The 27656-nt window shown below is 35.0% G+C and overlaps 1 protein-coding gene across 6 annotated transcripts; it reads right to left on the bottom strand.

The window, feature by feature from the left end:
- Window positions 1–198: 198 nt before the first annotated feature.
- On the bottom strand, window positions 199–27656 carry cry3a (cryptochrome circadian regulator 3a). Of its 6 annotated transcripts, none has more exons than XM_087263801.1 (15): window positions 27481–27642; window positions 23115–23287; window positions 13088–13196; window positions 12758–12900; window positions 11850–12034; window positions 11230–11318; window positions 10592–10732; window positions 8614–8925; window positions 7509–7660; window positions 5558–5760; window positions 3972–4064; window positions 3516–3650; window positions 3331–3402; window positions 2662–2828; window positions 199–2572 (listed from the first exon to the last, which is right to left on the bottom strand). In XM_087263801.1, the coding sequence occupies exons 2-15, from the start codon at window positions 23270–23272 to the stop codon at window positions 2564–2566; spliced, it is 1968 nt and encodes a 655-aa protein (XP_087119927.1). In that variant the 5' UTR covers window positions 23273–23287; window positions 27481–27642; the 3' UTR covers window positions 199–2563.

The following is a 27656-nucleotide window of genomic DNA, read 5'->3' as shown; positions in this document are numbered from 1 at the left end:
TAGACTAAAACATGATTTTCAGCTACAATATGATACTTTTACAAAAAAATATTATAATACGTATATGGTTTTATAGCATAAAAAAGTATGACAAAAAAAGTATGTTAACAGATATGGAAGGTACAAGGTCAAGAAGAACAACCGCTAATGAATTTCAGTGTACTTACTATACCACACACAAAAACACAGCAAAACAAATCCAGTTTTTCAATCAGATTTACTTTTACTACTGTTTACAGACTTCAAGGACAAGATTCAGACGTGACATCACATTTATTCCACAAAGAAAAACAAAACAACAAAACAAAACCCAAACATATGACTATCTTTAGTGGGGAGAAACAGAAACTGTTTGCTTCTGCCGTGACAAAACTATAATAGCACAGACATATTACAGTCAAAAAGCACTGAGGTTTCTATAATTATCATATCAAAACATTCACATTAGAACTGAACACTTCTGGTCGGCAACAGCAATACAGATGTCACAGTGTCAAAGCAGATCCAGCAATACAAACACAAACTCAGGCCAAACGGATTTAGTGCAGTTCAGTGAGGGGTTGCCAGATCACCGTTATTAACAACCATACATGAACTCAAGGGCCCATATATTTATATACATGATCTAGTTTTACATGGGGAGCAGTCATTAAAGCATCTGTGTTGGTGACACTGTTAAAATTGTGGTGAATTTATCATAAGAGGACAGATTTCCCCATCCTTAATATTGTGACAAATGTTTGTTAGTATTTAATGACAGTGAAATATACAATTTTGAAAAGATGCAGATTTTTTTCCCCAATATCTCATAAAATTGATGCTTTAGGTTACTAAAACACATATATTTATACTTAAGATATTTATTTTATATTTTCAGGCAATCTGGTTGAAAACCAACAGTTAAAATTTGAGAAACTGATGTTTGGTCTGTAGGAGGCATTTGGTATAAAGCAGTTGTGGCCAAATACACAGAATACAAATAATCCTAACAATCCTAATAGTTCATAATCCTAATTATTGGTTACCAGACTAATTAGATTAGAAAGCAGATGTTAATTACTCTCATTTTAAAACTATCAAGAACGTTGTCAAAGGGGGATGCAGTGGGATAACTTCAAATTCAAATCGGTTAACGCTTTGCTTATTTTAGGAATGTCAGTCAATGTAAAATGCCATGTTATGATTAGATGACACCTCTTGATGTTTCGTTTAGCCTAAATCAGTGTTTCTCAACCATGTTCCTGGAGGACCACCATTACTGCATGTTTTGGATGTCTCCTTTGTCACACCCATTACTGGTCTCTGCTAATGATTTGAATCAGGCGTATTTGGTAAAGGAGACAAGGAAAATGTGCAGAGCTGGTGGTCTTCCATGAACGTATTTGAGAAACACTGATCTAAATGACTTATTAAGATTCATTAAACAAACAAAAAACATGCATGTAAAAGCTATGCTGAGAGATCTTGAGGGATAGAGATGAGAATGGGGTGTCTATTTACACAGATTTGCTTGATCCATAAAAGTTAGTTTCACAGACATACTGATGATAGTTGTTGAACAAGGATGATTTTCTTTTCCATTGTCATTTCCTGGCTTTGGCAGAGTCTAGGTTGGCGTTTTTATCAGTATTTAAGGCCTGACCGTAAAGATCAGCTGTCTGTGTGTGTCTGCCAAGCAAGACGATGAAGAAGATACTGTGAGCTAAGGTTTAGAAGCATTAATGCTGTAGCCTGTTTAAAAACATTCAAGAACCGCAGTTCTTTCCCTGATAGAATTTACAAATGTGTCCAGAGTTAAAAACACGAGTGTTTAAGATCAGTTGTTCATTTTCGGTGGATTTTAAAAGCTACTTTAAAATGTCAGCTCTGCTGGTATTGAATATTTATATCGATTTTCAGAGCAACACTAAAACATTGAACTGGCAAAGAACGAAACACCAATATATAAAATATAACTGTATAAATTTGTCTGTTTACAAAACGTGGCGTGTAAACCACTCTACTGAGCATCAGTGAAAATGTACAATGAGAAAATGTCTGCGAAAACTGTACAAAAGTGTTTTATGGTGGTTGCAGGTTCATGGATGGTGTGGGTGCCGACCAAACTGCAAAAATACTTACAAAATCTAGCTGCAATTTATGTAGAATGAAGCTCAGCTTTATCATGATGGTTAAAAACTGATCCGTCTATCCCACTTGGTAGGGTTCACTTGACAGTAAATAAAACCTCAACCACAACAGTGGTGAAGCAAATCACAAAGACTGCCAATAAAGAAAGGGGCTTTTCCAAGAAGACTAGAAAATAAAAAGACGTTCGTGTTTGTCGAATGAAAAAAAAAAAAAACTAATTCTTTTTAAAGCAAATGAATTTCAGTAAATGATAAAAACAAATTCTGAGCTAACATTCACATCCTTTGAACATGAAAGAGCAGGGGGTTAAAATAAAACCAGATTTTCCCTCAAACATGAGAAAAAACGCATCCACACACAAATGGAGAAAGTCGTCCTATTCAACTGTGCCATGTTTTGTATTTTCTTCCTCAGTCTTTTGATATGTCCATTTTTAACTCCTCTGAAAATAAAACAGAAACATATCAAATTCAATATTTTACATCATCTCCAATCATTTAGAAATTAAAGATTTAGCAGAGTTATATTTACCATACTTGACTGATTCCCACTAGAGGCATAAACTGAAGTGACCTCTGCGATTTGCCGTTGTAACTTGTGCGAAGTGGAGAGGGATTCTTCTTCACCGTCTAGATCTCGTTCCGACTCTCTCTCCCTCTTCCCTGTCACACTTCCTCCTTTATGCAGCAAGTGTCCTGCTGAACATCATAAAGAATGAATCCAAAAACAATATATTAAAGCAACAATTTGTGTGTCATTTGCTTTTTTATATAGTCAATTTGTTCACATGTAGTGGAATACACACTATGTGCGCAGACACCAGTGTCACTTATAACAATGATATCTGAATTCTATTTGTGACCCTGTCTCTTATTCTGCCATAATCCAACAGCCAAAAATACACTGTATGGGTCAAAATGATCTATTTGGATATTTAGTCAATTTCCTACTGTAAATATCAAAACCTTTTAATCAGTAATACCAACTTAAATGTGCACAACTTTAAAGAGGATCTTCTCAGTATTTTAATTAACTCGAACTCTTAGATTCCAGATTTTCGCATTAATCACACATTTGTTTTTTTCTAACAAAACGTATAGATTCATTTCAGATGATGAACATGTATCATTGACTCAGAATATGAGTCATGTTTACTGTACCACACTCATCTTATACAGTGCGCATTTCTATGTCCATTACCTGCCATGTCATGCGAGACATTGCTTTTGTAAAATCTACTGTTGTGGCCCGAGTCAGGCATGTGATGGTATCCTGGGAAACAAGCAAGAGAAAAGTACAGCATAAAAACACAGATCATTTGTTTGGCTGATGTTGTTTAACTATAAATGCACTGAGTTATATTGTGTTAGTGTTCAAGGTGACACCTAATTGCTGCTGCTGCTGTTGTTGATGCTGCTGCTGAATTCCACTTGGTCCCTGGTGCTCTTCACTATCAAAGTTCAGCAAAATACTCCCACTCCTGTTACCACTGGCAACAGAGCCGCTTGATACAGCTGGTGCTAAATGTGCATGAGTATAAGGGAAAAAAAAATAAAATAAATGAAAAACACAAGATATTATGTTTATGAACAAAAATTAGCACAACTGAAAGATTTGTTAATCTTCAGCCATAATATCGGCACATTATATACAGTAGCACATTTTTTTAGAAACCTATTATAGTATACTACAATAAGCAATATACCTCTCTTTGTTCCATTACTCAATATAAACTCTTCAATTAAAAATAAATAAAAGTTGATTTTTATTTAGCAGTATTTCACAAAATTTAGCCTTTCCATTAAAATAAATGGGAAGGGGGAAGAAAAAATAAGTTTCACCTGGTGTATTGGTTCCAGACTGCTGTTCCCCTGGAGAGTATGCCATCCCATTTCCATTCCCGTTGTGTGTGGATGGTACGGAGGCCAGAAGTCCTGGAAAACAAAGGAACTAAATTTAGGCTTCTATTACAATAAACCAGACTGGCACTTGCTAGCACTACATCAAGACATAATTTTCCCTCAAGTCTCAGGTCCCGTTTACACTAATACGTTTTGTTTTTTGTTTTTTTAGGTTTTGCTACGGTTACGCCTTCTGTCCAAACTTTTGAGCCACGAAAACAGATTGTTTTGGAAATGCTAGCGGCCATTTTCGTTTTAAAACACTGCTGCTCCGTGTCAGTGTGGATGGGGGGAAAAGGAGACATCTGAAAACAGAGGCATTTGATTTGAGCTTTTTCTCAATATCAAGTACACAAAGTTAAATCTTGCATCCTTTCCATGTAAGTTAAGACTTCGCAAGTTTGATATAAAAAACAAACTCCTGAGGACATGTCAGGTAAATCTTCAAAGGGGACAGTGTACTTTATAACGCCATTTACATCACCCTGGCAACTCAACAATAAAATAAAAACATGTAAGAAAATGCCTATTTTTATTTTGATATTAACTTTTGATATTATTTGATATTAACAGACACCAAAAACGTTAAGGCATCATGTAGCAACATATTTGTATGACCGTCATCTTCACTGTATGCATTTTTATAACAAAACATAACCTATAAGATTACTGCCTTCTTTCATTTTCATTGAAAAATATAAAACATACCCTGTCTTTTGCTGAATATCAGTTTTAATAATCAATAATGGCAATCAAGAATACAATAAGTTTATACAAGATATAAAATAAAGGCAAGCAATCGCTCAATGTGCAGGTTCAGTTTACGCGGATACATAAATTAATATATTAACTTATCTTTGCGCTCAAACACGTTACCTGAGAACAAGTAATAAATTAAAAAAATAAAAAATAAAAACAGTCATTGGAAAGAGACAAGAAGAATTAAATATCATGTTTAACAACTATAGTGAGATGAGGGTCAAGCGGTCTGTCATAGATGAACTGTCCGACGTGCACTGTTCTCACCCGAGGAGGTGCCCGCAGAGCACCTGCTGATTGCCTAGAGATCAAGCGTGTGCATACACTGCAGCGCATGCCAGAGTGTGTGTGCGTGTGTGTGTGTGTGGTAACGTGATGTGCGTTTTCAGCAGTATAGTGTGGACGGAGATCTTTTCAAAAATGCTACACTGTAAAAAATGCAGGGTTCCACACAATTCATTCATGCTGTCCCAACACAAATGGATTAAGTTAACTTAATTTTATATGTTTAATCCACATAAATGTGTTAAGTTGTCCCAATGAAATCTCAAGAATTGTGTTGTTTCAACTCATTTTAAATAAGTAGTTTGAACAACCAAAAATTTAAAAAAAAAAAATTTTTAAATATAGGTGAAACGCCAGTGTGGACATGGATCATTTTAATTTTAAAACTAAAATGTATTAGTGTAAACAGGGCCTCAGTTGTACAAGGCTTCTTTACTACTTGACTGCATGTAAGCTTGCTAAAACAAAACAAAAACTCTTGCCAAGTCCTCTGTAGCGGGACAGTTGTTGGTAGATCTGCTTCATCCTCTCAATGTTGAGGCGGCTGGCTTCAGCGTGGTTTACCATGGGTTTGGGGTAGTGGACGCCAATGATACACTTGGCAGCAGCTTGCACTGAGTCTGGAGCGTTCCATGGGTCATATATATATTTGGCAGGGAAACCTCGGAGAATAGGTAAATAGCGTCTGAAAGAACAAAGAGAGATTAAACCCAGGTCTCATCGTAAGCATGAAGGAAGGTTTTGCGAGATGTTCAAACATGGGGAAACCCAGTAAGTCAGCAGGTATTGAAAACTAGAAAGACACAATTTCTCCAATTACAACAAGTCAGCAGCTTGTCTGATTCATTTACAAGTATCTCAAAATGGTCTGATGTGCATTTATAGATATGTGCCAGTTGATACTAGAAATGAGACTGTCAGCATAACACCATAAACAAAGGAAACAGAAAGAGCTGAAAGATTCAGAAGGCTATACTGAAATCAAGACTTGCGTTTCTCCTCCAGGTCCCAGGGACAGAAAAGGCCACCTACCTAAGGCGCTTCACCTTACCAGAGCATGGGGCTGCAGGAGGCATGGCTTGACAGACGGGTGCAGTTTAAACTGGGCAACAGGTCCCGCCTGTGCTGAGACACTACGAAGATTCCTACTACAACACGTGTTAAAAAGCAGAGGCAGTGACCAGGCCCTCCCAATCCCCCCCAGATCCAATAACACAGCACCCTCCCACAACCCCATCCCACCCCGCTTCAAGAGATCGAACCTCAGGGCTGAGTGAGAGGTTCAGGTTCGCTCCCTGCCCCTCGCACTGCCACTGATCGCTTTTAAGACGACAGTGATCCCAAGCCAATGCAGAGAAACCTGCTAGCCGCCAAAGGAGAAACGCAGTATACTGTCCTCTGCTGCTGGGTGGCCCCCTCGTTTTGCCAAAAGAGACCAGAACCCTTTTGCCAGGAACACTCACATCCTGCCTGAACAAGCAAACGGCCAGAAGCTGATTTGGGATATTGCAGGACGACCTCCGAGGCGGCTTCGTTGAGAGGGGGGCAAGCTGAAGGCCAGGACTCTTGTTCTCTTGCACAGGCAGGGCTGCATTCAATGCGTAGAGGACCGCTAAACATTTCAAAAAGAGTCTGATAAGGAGGAGTTGTCCAGAGCTAGACTGAAGTGTCTTCCTCTAGCTTTGGGCCCCACCTCCCATCATGCTCTCTGGGAAATGCATTGTGACTCTCTATGCGTTGAAAACAGGTCAGGCTTCGTTTGGATCTCCCTACCAAGCGGTTGAAATCCCTTTTGATGAAACAAGATGCTACCGAGCTAAAGAACAGGCTACTGCATTTCCCACTGATAAAGCATTGAGCTTCAACCACATTCACAGCTAACAGGTTTCCAAATGCTTTGGCTAAGAATGGCTTTCGTCTTAAAAGCAATCAACCACAATTCACCAAGGGGAAAGGGAAAGCTGAACTTTTCACCCAATCCATGAGACGACTGCACAGAAACACAAACACATACAAGCTTGCAGCAAACTTATGTAGAAGCCATGCTAAATGTGACACTAGCAATGTTTACATCTGTTCCTTAGTGTAGCCTGTAATAAGAGCAGTGTGTTGGGACAGAAATAAAATCCTGAAATACCAAATTCTGGAACTGGAAACACTACAAAATGTTAAAACAAATAGACTAAATGAGACAAGCTTGCTTTCTTGACAATGCTAAACCTCATCTAATATATATTCTTAAAAAACTGAAGTATATGCAATTTCGAAATGCCTAAAAATGACTGAAAAATCATATGAATTACCTTTCAAACATTTCCTATATTCCTCTAACTAACAGAAGTACTTCTGTTAAAAGAACTTCATTACTTTATTTACATAATCTGTCCATCCATGTGGCATGAGCGTGCATGTTTGTTTGGGAACGTTACCAACCTAATGAAATCGCCGTTAGGGTCGGTGCGCCTGCCGAAACCCACTGGACAGTAGCAATGAAAGAACTGCTGAAAGAAAGAGCTACAGGAGAGCCACATCCAGCTGCCTGCGTTCACGCTCCAGTCTGCATCCAATAGAAGCTCCTCAAACACCTGTCAATCATAACTACCGTTATACTCCGGCCAGTCAGAGATGGTTGTTAAGCAGCTCATTCAGACTTATTAAAATTAGACCTTATTGAATTACCTTTTTAGTAAGTTTGAGGTCATCTAGTAAATAACTTTTTATAGCTAAGAACTCTTTATTCAAATGATCTTAAAAGAGATAAAACTGAAAGCAAATTATGCTTAAACTACCAAGGCTGCAAAAAATGCATTTATTCAGCACTAGTCTGAACTAAACTCTCAAGGTCTTTACATTCAAGTGAATCCACCCTGCATAATTCATATTCTTTATATCAAGGGCTATCAAACTTTAAATTCTGCCTTCAATAATCTATACAAAACCTTAATAAACGTCCTCTTCGTGTATTCAATGCACATCATACTGCATCATCAGCATGAGCCTGTTTGACACTGCACTTATCAACTGACTCATGCATATTAACCCACTGAAAGTGTAGCTCAATTAAGCCTGTTGTATCAAAACGGTGTTGCTGAAACCTCGATTGGCAATCTTGATTGGCAAAAGGCAGCACATAAAAACAGATCCACTCTGGTTTTTTACAATTAATAAAATAGGCTTTTGGTCATCAGATCACCAGTATTTCTATTTTGTCAATTAGTTTGATGACTTCTCTATATCAGTTTTAATGTTTCACATGTAGGGGAGTCTACAATAATATCTAATAGTTTTCAAATCCTAAAAAAAGGATACTCACTCTAAAATATAAGGAAGTCATGTTTTCTTATGTATATAATGGCAATTTATTCTGTGAAAACTGTATTATTATGCAAAATATATATTTTGAAGATTGCTCCTAATGGCTTTTGATTATTTTCATTTTTATATTTGATTTGTGTCTTTTTTATATAATTTTATTTACCCAATTAATGGGTAATAGATATAAATTAAAAACAAAATCTCCCATGTTTAAGAGATGCACCTTCATGCCCTCTTCCCAACTGATCCACAGGTCTCCACGAGTGAGGAAACATGCAACAGCATGACGGGCCAGGTGGTGGATCCATCCCTCCTGCCTCAGTTGGGTCATTATGGCATCGATCCAGGGAAAACCTGTCTTAGCTTCAGCCCATTTAGCCAAAGCCTCTGGGTTCTTGTCCCAGGGGATGCGCACACAGATTGGGTTTCCTTCCATCTTATCAAATCGTGGATTGGTGGTTGCAGCGGTGTAGAAAAATTCCCTCCACAACAGCTGACCGTAGAGGGAGAGCGGAGGAGTGCTGGTTTTCTTTACCTATGAAAAAAATGGCAACCTAGATATTGTAATCACTTCCGCCAATAAGACCTAATAACATTCATCATTTATTTGTAGAATTTCTACATTAACTTAAATAATCAACAAATCAATATACAATGAAGATCAAAATGGCAAAAAAAACTAAAATTGTTCAGAATATTTTAGCCAATACTTATTCCCATTTGAAGTTATACTAAGAGAAAAGGAGCATTAATCAAATTACCATTATTATAAAGCACATTATAAAATGTAGAGCTGCACAAAACTGGAAACATCTGACTGTGATATTTAGTTTTTCTGTGATATATAATGTTATATGACTATATTATAATTCTTCAAATGAACTAAATAGCTCTGTTTGAAAAAAACCTTTGTTTAGATCGATTGTGATGATTCTGCAGGAGAGTGAATAAAATATATAAACAAATTACAAGCATTGATAAATACAAGAGAGCAACGTTAATTTAAGTGTCAAACTAAATTCAATATGACATCATTTTTATTATCATTTTTAAGTTTTCATAAAATTTCTTGTGCCTGAATGCTTTAAACGCTCTTGAATTTATCACACAATTATAGGCCTTAAAAACACATCAAATTAAGAACTTTCTTTTTATGGCTTAACTCATGCTGTGACTCCACAAATCGCATGTATTCTGATCGGTCATGCATGGTGCAAAAATGTGTTGTGCAGCCCTAAAAAAACAAAGATTTGTTTAAAATGTTTTTTTTTTAAATAAGAAAAAAAAAATTAAATCTGTATTTATAAAGATTTTTGAAACAAAACAAAAAAAATGAAAGAACACCATGAGGTACATCACAGTTATTGGTGTAAATCTGGCATCCAATCATTTCCTTAATTATCTGACAAACCACATTAAACTGGGATCTTCAAGTTTTCACTGAATTTGCAAGATATGGAGTCATTTTAAAGTGAATGAAACGCTCTGGAAGCAGGTTGTCAGGATTGCAGAAGAAGTTGGTTTTTCTAGGTCTGTGATCTTTAGATAATTTGCTCTTTTAAAATATCAGTAACTCATTTAAGTTCCCGAAAAAGTCTGCTCTAGTTAAAGATTAGAGGACAGAATTATAGAGAGAATCTTAATGACCAATCATTTAAATACTCCAGCTGCAACTATTTGCCAGTTCAGAGCTAAACAGAGTAAGGATATCTGCATTCAGCGAGCGATTTTCATCCAGGACAGTGACCACACAATCACACATTCAAACTAGCAAAGCAGTTTAAGCTAAAAAGATTTAAATAATGAAATGGCCAGACCAGAGTCCTGACCTAAACTTGACTAAAAATCAAGACTGTAGTGGGGAAGCAGCCCACTACAGTCAGCATAAACAATTCAAACTATACATTTTTTCTTCAATGTTATTATTAATATTAAAATTATTGAAAAGTTCACTACAATGATAGAAAGTAGAGCAGTGATGTCCGAACCTGCTTCTAGAGGGCCACAGTACTGTACAGTTTAGCTCTGACCCTAAACACGCCTGAACCAGATAATCAAGTTCTTTGGACTTATAAATGTCTAGTCCATTTATTTGGACTAATAAATGTCTAGACAAGTGTTCTGGTTAGAGCTAGACTAAACGGAGCTAAACTCTGTAGGACAATGGATCGGGCACACTTGTAATAGAGTCATGTCTGTACCTTTCTATAGAGGTCTGTGAGTTTGAAATAGAAGAGGCGGCAAGAGAGGCAGCCAAAACGGAGGTAGGGACTCAAACCAGTCGGACTGGCCAGCAGAGAGTTGGCATTCATTCTGGGTCTTTCAAAATTTGCAACCCAAGCCTAAAAAAACAAAGTAAAGAGGGCATAAGTAAAATAGGCCATTGATAACGTAAGGATTTTTTATAGAAACAAAATATGCAATACATGTTAGACTGACAATATATATTTAAAGGGACTGAGCAGGTAAAAATGCCAATTCTCAATTCTCTCCCTCATGTCATAAATGGAGGTACTTAAAGGAGAAAAAAGATATTTTGAGTACAGTTGTGGTACCTATTGGCTTTGATTGTTTATGTATACAAATATTAAGATAACAAAATTCAGTTTCACAAATATCTAGTTCATTAAAGAAAAATGGTTGGGATCAATGACGACAGAATTGTTCTTCCCAAAATTTTACTTTCAAACTGATTAAAAGTTAATTCAATTGCATACATTAGGAGTAAAAGTGTACATAAAGCATCAATAAAACAGCTGTTAATATTTAAAATGTGTCCTTGTGTGTGTGTGTGTGTGTGTGTGTGTGTGTGTGTGTGTGTATATATATGAGATCGCACCTTTCGCTCCAGATGTCTTTCAATTCTTGTTAATGCCTCGGTTTCACCTCCAGGCCAGACAGCAGAAGGAAGTCCCTCAATATCAAATCCTAAACAAACATAATGTAGGTTAAAGAACCAATACAAATCGTACATAACTTGATGGCTTTTCTTGTTGCCGTTTATGAAACACTTGAATTTGTGTCACAGGTCACAGGAAATGGATACAGTGAGTGTTTTAACATTTAAATTCTTAAGTTCTTTTAATTTCAAAACAGGTTATGAACTGCAGTTTTTTTCTTATGATTTTTAAAAATGATTTTAAGCAATTTTGTTTGTGCTTCTCTTCGACACCTTACTGTGATGCAATGTCACATTCAAGATTTATTTTGCATAATAAAATAATTGAAAAATGAACACAACTAAAATGTACTCTAAAAATAATGTGGATCGTATCAGTATATATCAAACTATTAACATTAAGAAATACTTTCTTGCTCGTCAAATGATCAAGGAAAATTAGATTTCTCAAGTTATGACCTCTTTATATCCTTCACTTTGGTTAAAATGAATGTAAAAATGGTTTAAGCAAACTGAAATTCACCTTAGATATATTAATGTAATCAAAAACTTTAACTCACCTAGTTCTTCCAGAGACGGCACACCATATTTGTCCCCGTGGTCTTCAGCGACTGGCGTGACACAGCAGCCCATAATGCTGTTGGAGAGGGTTTCCACTGGCATCTCAGGCGGGTCCATACGGCTGATAAGTGTCTGGAAACGTTTGTAGGTGAGGGGAGGCTGGCCACCGTTCAGTTCAATGATCCTGAAAAAAATGTTAAGGGTAAAAAAATTGCCTCTTTCTTTCTAATAGACATCTTTATTTACAAATATACAATTCACTGTAAGAAGATGGCAAATGTTTGTTTTAAGAGCTTATAGAATTAGTTCAACCCAAAATAATTTACTTGTCCTCCAACAACTTTCTTATGGGTTTAAAACAACATGAGTGCATTTAATTCTTTTTTTAATTATAATAATGATTGATTTTCTGAGTTTTCTAAAAATGTTTTTTCAGACTAATTTAAATAAAGCATCTCAAATTTAATTCATTTCATTTATGTTCTTAATTACTACACAAAACAACAAACTACAAAAAATCTCATCTGTAAAAACTTTCACTCGAACATGCAAAAAAAAAAAAAAAAATCTATCAATTTGTAACTTGACTAATGATATTTACACAACAAATATACGCAAATTATTTAAATTAGATTGTTTAATAATGTCTCATCATATTTAAACAAATGCTTTTACCATATTGTCCTGGAGAATGTTGCCAGGACTAATTGTGAAATGACCAAAAGATGCATAATATTAAATGTAAACATTACTGAACATAAAGTGTCATTTTTACAATAGCATAAAAAAATAAATACAAATATATAAATTAATTAAAAATAAAATAAACCTTTGAATGGCAGCATTAAGAAGGTATAAGACTAAACTGACGCACAAATATGCCAGCATTAAAGAAACGAGCTCTTACTTATCAAGGTTGTAAAGGGTGTGTGAGGTTTTGACAATGACTTCAACTCCAGCCTCCATCGCAAGCTTTTTAATAGCCGCATCCCTCTCCTTCCCAAACGGTTCCGAGTCATACTCGAAGGTCAACCTGGATATTTTCCATTCCTGCATGAACAAAAACAATATAAAAACACTGAATAGTCACACAAAAAAGGCCAATGCAATGAAATGAACACAAATGTAATGCGTTTTCTTCAGGTTATTGACATCAGACAAATTAAGAAATGATTTACATTCTTTGTGATACTACATTCATGCACTGACAGCAATATTCTAACGGGACAAATTTTACCTTGAAAAGGCGTGGAAAAACATTGGCTGGTTGCCCTCGGACGACAAAAAGGCGGGAATTGAGTTTTCTTAGATTGGAATCAAGATCATCCAGGCACTGTAGGAGAAATCTGTAGAGAAAAAAAATACATGTATATTTAATTTCTGAGTGCTTTAAAATATTTTCATATAAAAAGAAAAGGTTACTTCATTTTTTAGCCTCACCTACTATAGCATTAAACTAACATTACTGCTGGTGTTTTATCCATAACATTATTTCTGTAAAAGTCCTTTTTTGCATTATTTTCCACTGTAAAAGCAGATAGGCACAATGGACTGATTGTAATAAGAGACAAATAAATACTTCGACATATAATTTAAAAATTTGCTACTTTGGTTTCATTTTCACAATGTAGTGAATACTTCAGTTACTGCCTGCTTCTGAGATGGCCTGACTTGGCCAGGTTCTTGACCTGACGGTTTGAGAACAACTGATCTAAAAGATCCTCAAGCTTTACCTGTTCTACAAGCTGTTCCTCAAACCAGCAGATGCTCTGAGTTTCCATTCACAAATCTGCCCATTCATGAACCGTTTAAAACTTGAGGAGCTTAATGGTTATTTCCTCTCTACACATCTGTCTTACCAGCTAAAGGGACATTAAAGTAAGTACTAGAGCCTTTAGAGAGTGCTTTATTAATAGATCAGGAAACAGATGACACTCTGCACTTGGATAAAGAGGGCTGTCGTTTTAACTTAAAAATAACACAGAATCAATATATAATTAAGTCACAAATACTAACATGTTATTAAAGTAACGATAAAATAAAATGATAAACAGTTTTCCTGCATATTGGTAGTGCCTAAGAATGTGACTATGATTTCAAGTTAATTTAAGCCATTTGGCACAAGAAATTAGAAAGTTTGCTGCTTTAACAATGATAAATTGGGTTTAAATATTATTTAATACAATAAAAAATACAATTATATTTTACATTCATTCCTTCGTTTTCCTTTAGCTTAGTCTCTATTTCAGCCACAGCGAAATGAACCACCAACTAATCCAGCATATGTTTTATGCAACGGATACTCTTCTAGCTGCAACCCAGTAGTGGGAAATACCCATACACACACACACACACACACACACACACACACACACACACACACACACACACACACGCTCATACACTACGGATAATTTTATTCATTCATTCATCCATTGGCTTAGTCCCTTTATTTTATTGTGAGGCGACAGTGCTAACCACCGCACCACCCTATTTTACATTTGATTATTGAATTTCATATCTCAAGACCAAAAACCATAAAGCATTGTTCATTTCATTTTATCTTTATTCTGTTGTTTGCATCTGCACTTTATTTTATTTTGTATCCTTTTGTATATTATATGCAGATGCACTACCCTACAAATCATTCCAATCGTTGCATAATACCATCTTTTTTCTAAATAAGGTCATCTTGTGAAATTATACTAATATCGCAATACACAAAAATAAATAAATAAATAAATAGTTCACAATCACACTGTCTGTTTCTTTTTTTCAATATCGTGCAGCCTTAGTCAAATGCATTTCTTTTTCAAAATCTCCATCCTGATTAAGAAACAATCAGGTCAGTGTTTAGTGAACGTCCATATTCAAGCAACGTTTTTTTGTATGTGTGTGCATGTCAATTGATGTATGCATTGGGTCTCGTAGTTTAAATGTCCTCAGATGGATCTTCTGCATCTGGATTTTTTAGGTGCAATATGAAATTCAATACATAACTTTTCACAATATAGAGAACATTTTGTTTCTATGATAGGCATTGTTGCAAAAAAACTAAATATATTAATATTATATGATATTAACCTTCCAACTATGACTATTCTATAACTATGCAAAGTCCCACTAACAGTATTTTTCTAATATTATTTCTCTGTAAAAGCATAACACTTTGTACCAGACCCTTAACTATGAGTGAGCAAAAACCCACTCAATTGGCATCCATGCCTACCAAACACAGCACAGCAATCTGTGCATGAAATATAACTAAGCAGAATGGTTAAACGTTAGCAGCTCCTTCCTGAAAAGAACACTGTGTTCTTTTATTAATGAGGTTATAGTATTTGTCTGAAAGGCTCGTCCGACCTTCTACCTGTGCCTGCTATTTGCTCCTAGTCCTGCCTGAGCCCAAAGTCAGACTGTCTGCAAGCAAAGCCCTGATTAGGGAGCAGACAGGGACAAAGCTCCCTATGCTCCAGATACTGCCGAACGATTGACACACTAACATGCACAAACTACAGCAACATACATACACCTCCATTCATAAAATCCAAAATGAATAAAGAAAACTAATAGATATTGGTTGCATGAGGATGGAAAACTCAAACCTATTTTCCAGAACTCTGCCCTGTCATATATTATTCCTTATGTAACTGGCCTGTCCTAGTTTTGGTTCTCACCACTGGAGGGCATAAAATTAGCCCAGTGACCTCTTTTCAACCACAACAACACTCTCAGCACCTAGTCAGACAAAAGAACACATCCCTGTATTCCTGTTCTGCCCCATCACATGAAAACAACAATAGAGAGTTCAGTCTTTGAAAATAAAGTGCAGAATTCAATTACTAGACAGAGAACAAATGTGTCTAGCTTCTAAGAAACCAAGATAACAAGTCATGGGCACAGTTCATATTATCAGTTGTTATACAAGATGGATAGCTAACTAAGTGCACGTGCCTGTGCCACTGGATAAAGTGCTGTGCTTCAGCAACTGCAAACAGAGAAAGTAGGTATTTTTATCTCATAATCTGCGGAGTGTAAAACATTCCTGCTTACGTGGGTTTGGTTACTAAAGTAAAACATTTTAGATTTCAAGTTACTTTAGCCAGCCAAATCAGCTATCATATGATTAAACAAGCAGTAAAAAAACATTTTATTGAAATTTAAAATAAGACTTTTTATTATATGATCTTTCAGAAATAATTGTATTACCAAAATATCAATTTACTTGACATTTATTTACAGATACCCATTTCCAAACACTATTGTGCTTTATCAAAACCTACGCATGCATGGTTTCTACTACATTCATTCTTCCATGGCGGGGCGGCACACCAAAATTCATTCCTGCCATGGCTACATTAAAGCTTCTTTTTCAAAACCTTCCGTTGTTGCTGTTTTTTTTTTTAAATAGCGGATTATTAATCGCACCACAACATTAAAATGCAAGTGAATTATAACAGAGCTAATTTTTCTGTAATCGTAGTACTGCTGTGCGTTATTTATTTAACAGTTAAAGGTTACATGCTGACTGACAGGACTGCGCGATGCGGAAGACAAGCAACAATCGTAGCAAGCGAGCAAAATCCTAGATGCAACACTGCTATGTATAACAAAAATTTGAGTTAAGAATTGGGGTTACAGTAGGCATGGGACGATAACCGTTTTCAAGGTATACCACAGTTTGGAAAAGTCAAGTTTTTAAAACCCGTCAAAATTTTCTGCAATACCGTTCCTAAGGTATGTGTAAGATTTTTTATTTACATTTTTTTTTTTTTAGGACAACAGTATCTCCAGCAGTAAAAAAATCTCTAAAGATATTATTTTTAATTGTAAAAAAATCTGTTTTTAAACTAATGAAGGCAGTGATTCATTTGAAAAATTTTGCCTGACATGTTTACTGCTCCAAAATATTTTAAATCTTTCACAAAATAAAATGTGTTCAAAGGGGAAAAGTTTTTGGTTTTTACCCAGACATTTAAAAAGAAGTTTTTTTAGAGTAGTAATCGCAAAATTATGATACTGTGAAACCGTGATATTTTTATCCAAGTTTATCATACCATCAGAATCTTATACTTATAATCTTATGCCCATGCCTAGGTTATAGTAGTTTATTTTATTTTTACAAAAATGTTGCTCCAGTAGCTCTTCTCTTGCATTTGCCATATAAATACTGTAACATTCATTTGAGTGCAACAACAGAATGTGCCATTTACTGTAGGTGCTGAAGACCCGAGATAACCTGACCACAAAATTCCAACACTCATTTGTAATTATTTGCACTAGTTTCAGTAGTTCTCCTCCCAAATAAAGTAAAATAAACCCATGACTAGTTAACATTAATTTAATCAGCAACATTTATATCACATTACATTAGTTCCATCTTTATCAGTGCATATTGGTTTACATTATGGCACTTTTGAAGGAATTAGCTGTTATAATTTATCCAGTAAAAGATACTTTTCACCTCGCAATCTCAGATCATCTTCGTCTCTAAATTCACTTACCCAATACATAAGATGTGAATTTGAGATCCACACAAAAAGTATATGAACAAAATTAGGTGGAAAAGTTCCTTAGAAGAGTCTCGCCAACTGCTTTACTTCTTGTGATATTCTGAAGTGTGCATCCATCTAACATTTTATAATCTCATGAGGCTACAGCAGAAAATTGTAAAACATATAAAAAATAAAAAGATATGCAGCTGATGCTGGTAGATCAACAGGTGATAACACAGCACATGTAGTACCCACATTGTGACCCACATTGATATTTTTTGTTAATATAAATGCTTTTGCTTATAAAAGGGAGAAAGTTAAAGAAACTGGCTGAAAAACTACAGAAAAGGCAGCAAGCAATAAACTTTTTTTAATGCATCCATGTGTACAAACTTTTTTGAATGCGATAATTCGTTTGACAGCACCATATGATTATATTGAGGACTAGCTTTGTGTATAAATAATTTAATGTGTTATATAAAAAACAAACACCACCACACACACCATACAAAATCTAGGATAATATAAATAAATTTACCCGGTCATGTAATTGCTGCAATGAAATATATGCAATAATCATGGCGGAATAAACAACAAAAAAAATAAATAAATTCAAACCTTGCGACAAAACTAGACGGTTATTATTGTGGACCACTTTTCCCCCTTACAAAAATAAATAATAATGAAGACCGTGTATCCATACTTTTGTAGCTTTCATCTGTTATTTTGTGATATCTGTAAGGAGAAAAACTATGGTAATTTAGAATAAATGTTTTTGAACCACATAGTAAAGTGTATAATGCGTACAAATCTTTGGTTGATGAATGCTACCAAATACTGTAGCATAGTAAACAAACTGTAATAAATACTGTAACATTAGTGTAAACTGTAGTGCATTGTAATTATAGCGTATAACACTGAAGCATATTAAATAATTAGTTTATTACTACAGTTGTGTTGTGTCACAGCAACAATATAATTACTACGACAGTTTAATACAAGTAATTATCTATTGTATGCTTCCAAACACTATAGTATTTACTTTAGTATTTTTCATGTAACGTAATTATATAGTATGTACCGCATCGATGACAGGCAAATAGAATTTATTTTGTTAGAAAACTATTCCCTTTTCATGATATAACGATCATGCCCATATATGTGCTTATTTTCTGTTTAGATCTATGGTGTACATCACAAAAATACGACCTTTTCTCTATGTCTCCCATTCAGTTTTTTACCTGAACCTGCCCTTTATCTTAATTTGAGCACATTTTTTATTGATGAATTTAACCGCAATTATAAATCAAGTTTAAATTTAAATGTAGTACCTCAAACAGCATGTGATTTTGCATTCTAACTGAGTCTAAAGACACTAGTAGCTGATTCACGTGTGTTTAAATATGGTGGGAGCTAAAGTCTAAGAACTCTAAACTCATTTACACATTTAGAACAGACAGCTCAACGTGACCTGCAATCTCCCTGCATTACAGTACCTAAAGTTGGTCCTCAACAGGTGTTTTAGGTAAGAATGTACTGTGGAGGCCATATGAACACTGCACCTGACAAATGAAAAATCCAGTCACAGGTGCTTCATCTTTTAATCTAGTGAATTAGCTCTCATTAACATTCAGTCAGATCCCTCTACATCCATTCAGTAGGTGAGGAGGGCTGAATGACAAGCTCTGAGAGCAGACTGTCTGATTGTCTTTTGAGAGCGAAGCATCTGCTGGTCTGCAACTTGGCCTACTTATCCTGACTGTTATGGCATCAGATGGATCTGCATACGCGGCCATGTGGTCAGATTACTTCATGTGTGGGTATTCTCTGGTCGAAAATAGAAGCGCATAGGCATATATGACTGCTCACATCCCACTAATGAAAATATGACATCCGTTTTGCAAAAATAGCAGGTGTGAATCAGTTATTTTAAATTCATTATAAATTCAGAACCATTTAGGCTTGGCTTCAGAAAGTAAATTTCTGAAAAACCACTTGGGAAAACACAATGTTTTTTGATCATCATTTACTGATAACCTAAGATCAATATAAAATGGATAGATTCACTTTCAATGGGACTGGAATTTTAGAATTAGTCAAATCCAGATGTGATTGCCAGTAAAACTATAACGTTGCAATCACATTTTTCATTTAATCTTTATTTAAATAAAATGTCAAAGTAGATTTGCGCTGTTGTGATTCACAGTGGGAAGCAGCGGCAGAAGAAAATTGAACAGACTGGTTATGTTGTCATCAAACTGTGTCAACTCGTGTTTCTGGTTTATGCAACAAAGGGGTTAATTTTCAATGGAACAGGCTGTACAGAAATGGAAAAACGCATTACAGCGTGACCTAAATATCAGTTTTTGACCCTCATTCAAATGCAAACAACATAAAGGTTGACATAAGACGAGATATCAGTTACAGTGATAAAAAAGCTCATTTTAAACCTAATAGGGAAACTATTCACTTCAGCAGCGTTTCTTGGCCGATTTTACATATATAGGTCAAATATAAAATTTGGTAACGCTTTAAATCCATGTAAAGTAACTAGTTTGTCACATAAATTCTGTGGATATAAAAATGTACAATCATCAACGTCACAGTAATTGATTGCAAAAAAAATGTTTTACTGTTACATCCTTAAGTAAAAGATTAACTTAAAAACTAATTTGTTTTCTCTAGTCGCTTAATGAAATACAAAAATTGTTAGATTTTTTAGAAAAAAAAAACATGAATAATCTACAATGTTCCGGCAATCTGTGATTTACGCTCAAGTAAGTTTTATCATTCAAGGTAATGTTTTAGTCATTAAATGTAATGCTAATTCTCTGTTACATCAGTGTCATCTATTACACCAAATAGGATATATATATATATATATAAGTTTAAGATTCTGACTCAAATTTCTTGGTTTCGCAGTATTACAATATTGTGATTACAGCTCTAAAATAAATCCTTTTTAAACATCTTAGTATTGACCTTATTCTAAAATGCGGAAGTGCGCCTGTTTTCGCGATTGTCTTAGAACTTCCGATTCAGAGGGAAGAAATGACTAGTAATAATAAACGGCAGAAAACGGTCAAACTACTTGCTCTACAAACAAATGTTTGCATGACTATACAGACCAAGTAGAAAAATGTAATAAGAAAATATCGAATTGCAACATCAAGCAGCGTAACAAGCAGTTTTTAACCAAAAAGCCAAAAAGATTCAAATGGCAGCGCCCGCTCGTCGGCGAAGAATAAGGTGAATAAAGCAACAATTTTTTACCCCATTGAACACAATATATTTAATTTTAGGAAACAAAAACCACAGGTTTTTTTTTCCAAACCACAGTAAACTTTGAAACCGGTTATCATAATAACCGTATAAAACAGTAAACTAATAAATAACAGCATAAAACAGATAGATTTCTAATAAATAAGGGATGTTTTGTATAATTAAATGGACATTAAACTAACAAAATATTAATTTGTCTGTATTACTAATATATTTTTTACACCCACGAACAGAGAGAGTTACCAGAAATAGACAAAAACTGAAAGCAGACACAGTAGCTTCTATTTCTATTTCTGGACAGAGAGTTTGAGAGGCCATGAGGGGATTCTCTACCTGAAATCTCATCCTCATAATGTCATTACTGTACATAAATATATATAGTTTAGTATTCATAAACATAGTTGCAAATACTCATTTTTAGACCAAAAGGCAAAAGCAGAAAACAGTTAGAATAAAAAGCTTATGTCAGCATCTGCTTCTGCTGACCTTTACTGTTAATAATACAGAACAATGCTAAAATCACAGTAGCTCAATAACAATAATCTCTCACTTTTTGCCTAACTATCATTATTAAGAGCAACATACATTTATGTTTAAATGAAACAGCATATTTAGTAAAAACAACTGATCATACTAAAATTCATTATATTTTAAATATAGTTTCACTTCCTTACAAAACATCTTGCTCACAATTGGGTAAAAGCTAGTGTTCAAACTTAAAATGGCTGATCTGAAGTGTGATCCTTAGTAGAGTCCTTCAATATTATGCGAAATATTAATGACAAGTAGGAATGCTTTGATCGATTGGTCGGTTGAAAATGGATATCAGCCGATAATAACATTTTATGACTCAATCAGTACTCGCCAATCAGGCTGATCTTATGAACTATTAGCAAGTGCTCGTTTACGGGTTTGCAAGCAGAAGATCCATTTTAACTTTGTATGCATCAAATATGAATTCCAAACTTTTTCTTCATTGCGACATGTTGAATTTTTCTTTCATCATTTGCAATGTGATATTTTTCTTACCAAATTTTTTACCTTTCTTATCTATTGTTTTCTGTACAGCTGCTTCTGATCATGACCCGTCCACACTAAATAAGAGACATGTTTAAGGGATTATATGCACCATCCTTCATTTATTCTCTTAGGAAAGCTAAGTATCATACTTAAAGGGAAAATGTGCTCTATGCAATGTTGAAGTTATATAAAGTTTGAAGCATCAGAATCGGTACTCTGTGTAGGCTTCAAAAATCCTGATCGGAGCACAATGACAAGATTTTTGTGGAATATAATTTACTCTTAAGGCTACTACACACGGGCTTTTCGTTTGCGTTTATCGTCAGCGTTTTACGACACGTTTTTCTGTGTTCAAACCCAAGCGATTTTCACTAGCGTCAAGCAAAAGAGTATGCAAAATCACTCCTTGACGTTAGATGGGGCTACACAACTTTAAGCTTCTGACACACGCTTAGAAGAAGAGGAGGCGAGGAAGTTCACACGCTTGTTGTTAAAGTTACTGGTGACTCAAACTAGCATGGATGGTTTAAGGAGCAGCTCCAGCTCTAGCAATGAAGAAATGATTATTGTTCACAAGAGCATTAAGCAGCTAAACGTTCATATCGCCTCTGGGCATCTTCTTTCAATGTGCGCTCGCATTGACAGTTTTGCGCTTGAGTGCCTCCAAGTGCTGTTTACTGTAACTTTAGCAGCTCCGTGCACGTGATCTAAAGTGTCGATCTGATTGGTGGCATCAAATGAAAAAAAAACAAGCATGAGGTGTTTTTTTTTTTTAAATGACGCTTTTGCACCTGCCGTTTTGTGCGTTGGTTCGCACAATCACATTGACGCCCTTTATTTAGTCATGAGGCGGTAAACGCTGACAGAAAACGCAAGCAAAAAAACGTCTCGGTGTGCACGAGCCTTTACATTTTATATTTCCCAGGGTGCCTTCTTTTGAATCATGCTAAATGTTAGTAAAATATTGATAATGTTAGTCAAAGTATTGTCAGGCATTATTTTAGACGGGAGTTAAACTAGACACATTTCAATGTGTGTGTGTGTGTGTGTGTGTGTGTGTGTGTGTGTGTGTGTGTGTGTGTGTGTGTGTGTGTGTGTGTGTGTGTGTGTGTGTGTGTGTGTATATACATACATATATATAATATGTGTATATAATGTGTCATATTACACATTTTTTGTTGCTTGCCATTCTCTTTTTGTCTCTGACCCATATGCCAAGGTACTCCACTTTTCAAGTTGCATAACATATAACACAATTACACTGAGATAAGGCTAGTTTTTATTATCAGCTGCAACCATATTTGATTATCTATTAAACAGTGACTGTATTTGTGGTGTTTTATTGCCCAATAAAATGTGCACTGAAATGATGTCAGTGGTTGATTCAGCTCATATGAGACACTGAGATAATTTCAGGCACTTTGATTTGAACATTATTAATTGATATTTTGCTTAAACTGCACTCACCTCCACCTGTTAACCCCAAGGTTGGATGACCCAGCAAACCAGGGATCCAGAAAGTAGACACATCGAACAGTGTCTGCCCCACGCACTGCCTCCTGAAGCGCAGGGTTGTCATGAAGACGAAGACCCTTCCGGAACCAGTGGATGGAATTTGGGGCCATGTTCACTGAGTCACCCTTCAAAAACAAGAGTTAAACCAGAACCTTCATTGAATAATTAGAAAGGACGTCATTGGCAAACGTTTGATATGCTCTAATAAGCTAATTAAAAAAGCTTTAATCATTAAGTAACTTTTCTTTCCCTTAGGAAATCTCATTTTCAACTTAACGATTTAAAAATTAATATTCTCTCATCATTTACTCATCCTCCACTTGTTTCAAACCTGATTAAGTTTCTCTCTTGTTGAACACAAAAGAAGATATACTGAAGAAGGCTGGGGGGAACAGCCATTGGTTTCCATTCTAAAGGCTGATTTATACTTCTTATACATCAAATGCACGTGTGTGCTACGGCGTTGACGCATAGCCCTTCGCCGTGGCCGTCGCTGACGTGCACCTCTCAAAAAATGTAACTATACGTCGCAACAACGCGTAGCGCAAGCTCTGTGATTGGTCGGCTTGGTAGCACTGACGAGTCTGGGCGAGACCGAGAGCCGCGCGAATGGCGCGAGCAATTGTTTACAAGTGTGGAGTCCCATGAAGGAGCTCCGGATGGAAAGTTTTGTTCTGTGTTTACCTCATGGTTAAAGTTGTTGCACGTCTGACTCTGTTTGAGTCACTTGTACATCCAGGAAGTGTTAAGGAAAAGCAAAACAGCAGCAAAGAAACTCGACACAGAGAAACATTAACACCTCTCTGCCAACTAGCTTTTCGGATGTGTTAATGCAGACCATCCGAGACAGGGCGCAGAAGTATAAATGCACAGCTACGCGCGTTGCATACGCCGTGGGTTATGCCGGTCACTTGACGCAGAAGTATAAACCAGGCTTAAATACTAAAGGGCTGCACACTATTAGAAAAATCGTTGTAAAATATTTTTAATTCGGTCATATATATCATGACTATATATATATAATTTAAGACTGGGATGCTTCTTTTGGGAAGTAAATCTGCATAAAATATCCCAAACAATCTACAAGTATAGATAAACCTAATAAAGAAAAACACCAATTAAATAAAGTGTTTTATTGTTTTAGTGTTTTTATGAGTCTAACTGTATTCAGCATATAATAATTGAATAAATAAATGTAAAATAATATTACATAGTTTTCGTTGAATGAACAATTCAATAAAATAATCGTTATTAATCTTTCAAAGTTACAAATGGTACAATTTATTATGTCTTTATGCTTTTAACATCCTCAGTTACATACCTTAAAAAACACTTGCAAAGTGATAAATTATAGTCCAGACTTAACATTGCATATACATACAATGTGACTTGTGAAATTAGGGGGTGAACTATCCCTTTTTTGTCAATTAAACACATAAAAATCTATTAAAATACTTGAAATTCTATCCTTTGCAACATCTTACAGTCAACATAATAGTTTAAAAAGTATTTGCTGAGACTCAGAGAAAAGAAAAAAATTTTAAATGACTAACATCTCCAACACCACCTTATAACAGAAAAGCAAAGACATTACCAAGTGATGACGGTGTTTGCTAGACTTTTTCTTCTTTATTTGACATCAGCATCAGTAATGCCATAAAAATGGGTTGTCGTTTGTTCTCTTTGTACAGAGACCATTTGGCATAGTTTTTTTTTTCTTGTCCTATTTTTTCCTCACGACAGAGGAATCCTCCAGATTCGGACCATCTGAGCAGTCATTCTTGTGATATTTAATTCTTGACTCTGACTCAGGATATGTGACGTCTACATTGTACTGAACTCATTCATACAGTCTGTCGATTCCATACTGTCTCTCATGAAAAATGAGAAAATCATACATGTCAAAACGTCAATTATAGAAATACTCTAAAGTAGGTAGAGGAATTACCATAATTTATTTATAAGGTTAAACCTCTGTCTAAGGGAGCTTATTAGGTATATGTGTCCTGGGAATTAGCATGGGCTCTATTTGGAACTGATCCAGCAAACTGTGCTGGCAGCCGTTCTGCTGCAATTCTTAAAGACACATATTGAACATTTTTTGAGCCAACAAACCGAAATTAACACTGCTTTATGAATACTAAAAGAACAAAAACTTTATTTTTGCATGAAAATTTGCTAAGCAACAATTAAATTAAACATTAAGTCTATTACACATAAACTGCATATTATATGGTTCCCTATTTTACACAATCATACAGTCACTAATACATTAGAAGACCATTCTTTGACATCTTTTTAATGCCCTGCTCAGTGGTAAGACTTTGTGTACTTTGAGATTACATTTCTTTTCATCAAACAGAAAAATCCAAATTTCACATTTAAGAACTTACGGTATCACAAATTATCTATTATTATAGGTAGATTTCAATTATGAAGCATATTACAATTGTAATAACTGCCTCCACAAACAGCTAGAAATATCTAATTTAGAAAGCAATTTAGTGTATATTTAATCAGAAAATTCATCATTTGCATATATAAACCAAACATTACAGAAACCTCAACTGACAGTGAACAACAGCAAGCCTAATGTTACCTGATAGATCATCTACCAGAACTACAAGCCCTAAAATAAAACTTGATGCACCGCCAAACGCACCTCAGACACACCTTAACATTAACAGATGTTGTGGGTGGAAATGATGTCATTTTCACAATTGTTGTAATTACAAGTTATCACTCATTCATTTTAAAATTCTACACAAAATATGCCCGGTCAATGCATTTATTTCAGTTTTCTGATTTTCTGCAGATACAGTGAGGAAACTTTGACTTGCGTGTTTTTTACATGTAAAATCTCACAAAACTTTTGGTTAGATTTGCATAATTATTTAAATAAATCACAATCACAAAAACAACTCTTTAACTTGAAATATATCATTTGTTATTATTCTAATCCCAAAAAAAAGAATAAAGAATATACATAAAGCTCAGCATAATTGAGTACACCCCATTTTGAAAATGAATATTTTTATCCATTTCTCAGTAAATATCGGCAATGTACTTTGGAGCATTTCAACAAAACAGATTTATTAATCAGATGTTTATTAAAATAATATTTTAGTCACTAAACATATTTAGAAATAAAAATAATACAATTAAATTCAAGCTTAATATTGCAAAACAAAACTACAAACTACAAAATTTCAACTAAAATTTCCTTTTTTTTTTTGTTTATCTTGATTTTTCCTAACTTTTAATATTTGTATTCAATATTTTTTCTATATCATAAATGTGGGTGTACAAGTTTTTTGACCATAATTGTAACTTATTTTTGTATATAAGCTCAAGAATTTACTTTAATACTGACTATTCTAATGTATATGCACAAATATATTGTATGGCTTTCTATTAAAAATATTAATTTAAAAGAGAGATTTGTGAGGGGTGTTGTGAGGGGTATAGGCTTGACACAGTATATACATTCTTATATCAACTTACATTCTAAATTCTTCATCCACAAACCAAAATTTCCTAAATACTCTACCTCATTTGCTCATTTCCCTAATTAAATCGACTTCTTTGTTAAAGTTAATGTTTAGATTTCTTAATGTTAATCTAACAACAAAAGATCCCCTAGTTAATAAACTTATGAAAATATCATGCTTCCAGACATCAATTTTTAATGCTTTCTGTAATTTGTTTTTAACTTTGTACATCCCCTTCATTTAGTTTTTTTTTCTCCTATTTCTCATTTGTTACTTATTTTTCTTATCTTTTTGTAATTGAATGTGCTTGTATTCCAGTCTCTTACAGATTACTTCCTGATTTATATTGTACATTTCTTTTCTACATAAGTTCACGCTTTAAAAAACATTATCCTTAATAAAGACCACCGAGGCAGCTACAAACCATAGTAAACAATAGAAATGATTTATATGCAAAAACAGGTATGAAAACACCATCTTTCACATTAATAAAACAGCTTATTAGAGAGGGAGCGCGATTACGTTAGTAGTCCATAGACACACTAAAAACACCACGGTCTAGAAATTAGGTCAAATCCAAGTAGGTGAAACTGGCGAGATATTGCAGTTATTTGTAAAGCATATATCTCACATTCTGCAGTATGACAACACTAAATACATCGCACGAGACATACAAAGGGAAACATAAAGACAAATATAACTAAAACATCTAAAACGCTAAGAAAACAAGCGTGTGGAATGGGGTCAACAGCGCAGGTTATGTAAGGCTTTTTAGGTGACAACAAATAAAGGCTAAAAACTTAACAAAAAAGACTTTAATACATTACCTTTTAACGTTATGTCAGTCCCGAACACAAGACCATCTCTTCCCACTGTTTAGCGAAAGCTTTATGGCTCAAAAAACGATGCTTTTCCCGATTGAGTCTGGAGCAAAGAAGGACAATATGACTTCATAAGCTGTCGGTGCACGCGCCTGCTCAGTGCAGCTCGCTCTGCTGTTCTC

This window comes from Danio rerio, chromosome 8 (assembly GCF_052040795.2).
Source record: "Danio rerio strain M-AB ecotype USA chromosome 8, GRCz13ab, whole genome shotgun sequence".
NCBI lineage: Eukaryota > Metazoa > Chordata > Actinopteri > Cypriniformes > Danionidae > Danio > Danio rerio.
Note: the sequence above shows the minus strand (reverse complement) of the source record. Positions and strands in the feature narration are given on the sequence as shown.

Coding starts and splice junctions, on each gene's coding strand:
- cry3a (XM_087263801.1), bottom strand. CDS start 23,272: ATGGCCCCAAATTCCATCCACTGGTTCCGGAAGGGTCTTCGTCTTCAT. Junction 13,197..23,114: donor CTTGGGGTTAACAGGTGGAG/GTGAGTGCAGTT, acceptor TTTTCTCTACAG/ATTTCTCCTACAGTGCCTGG. Junction 5,761..7,508: donor CCTAACGGCGATTTCATTAG/GTTGGTAACGTT, acceptor TTGTTCTTTCAG/ACGCTATTTACCTATTCTCC.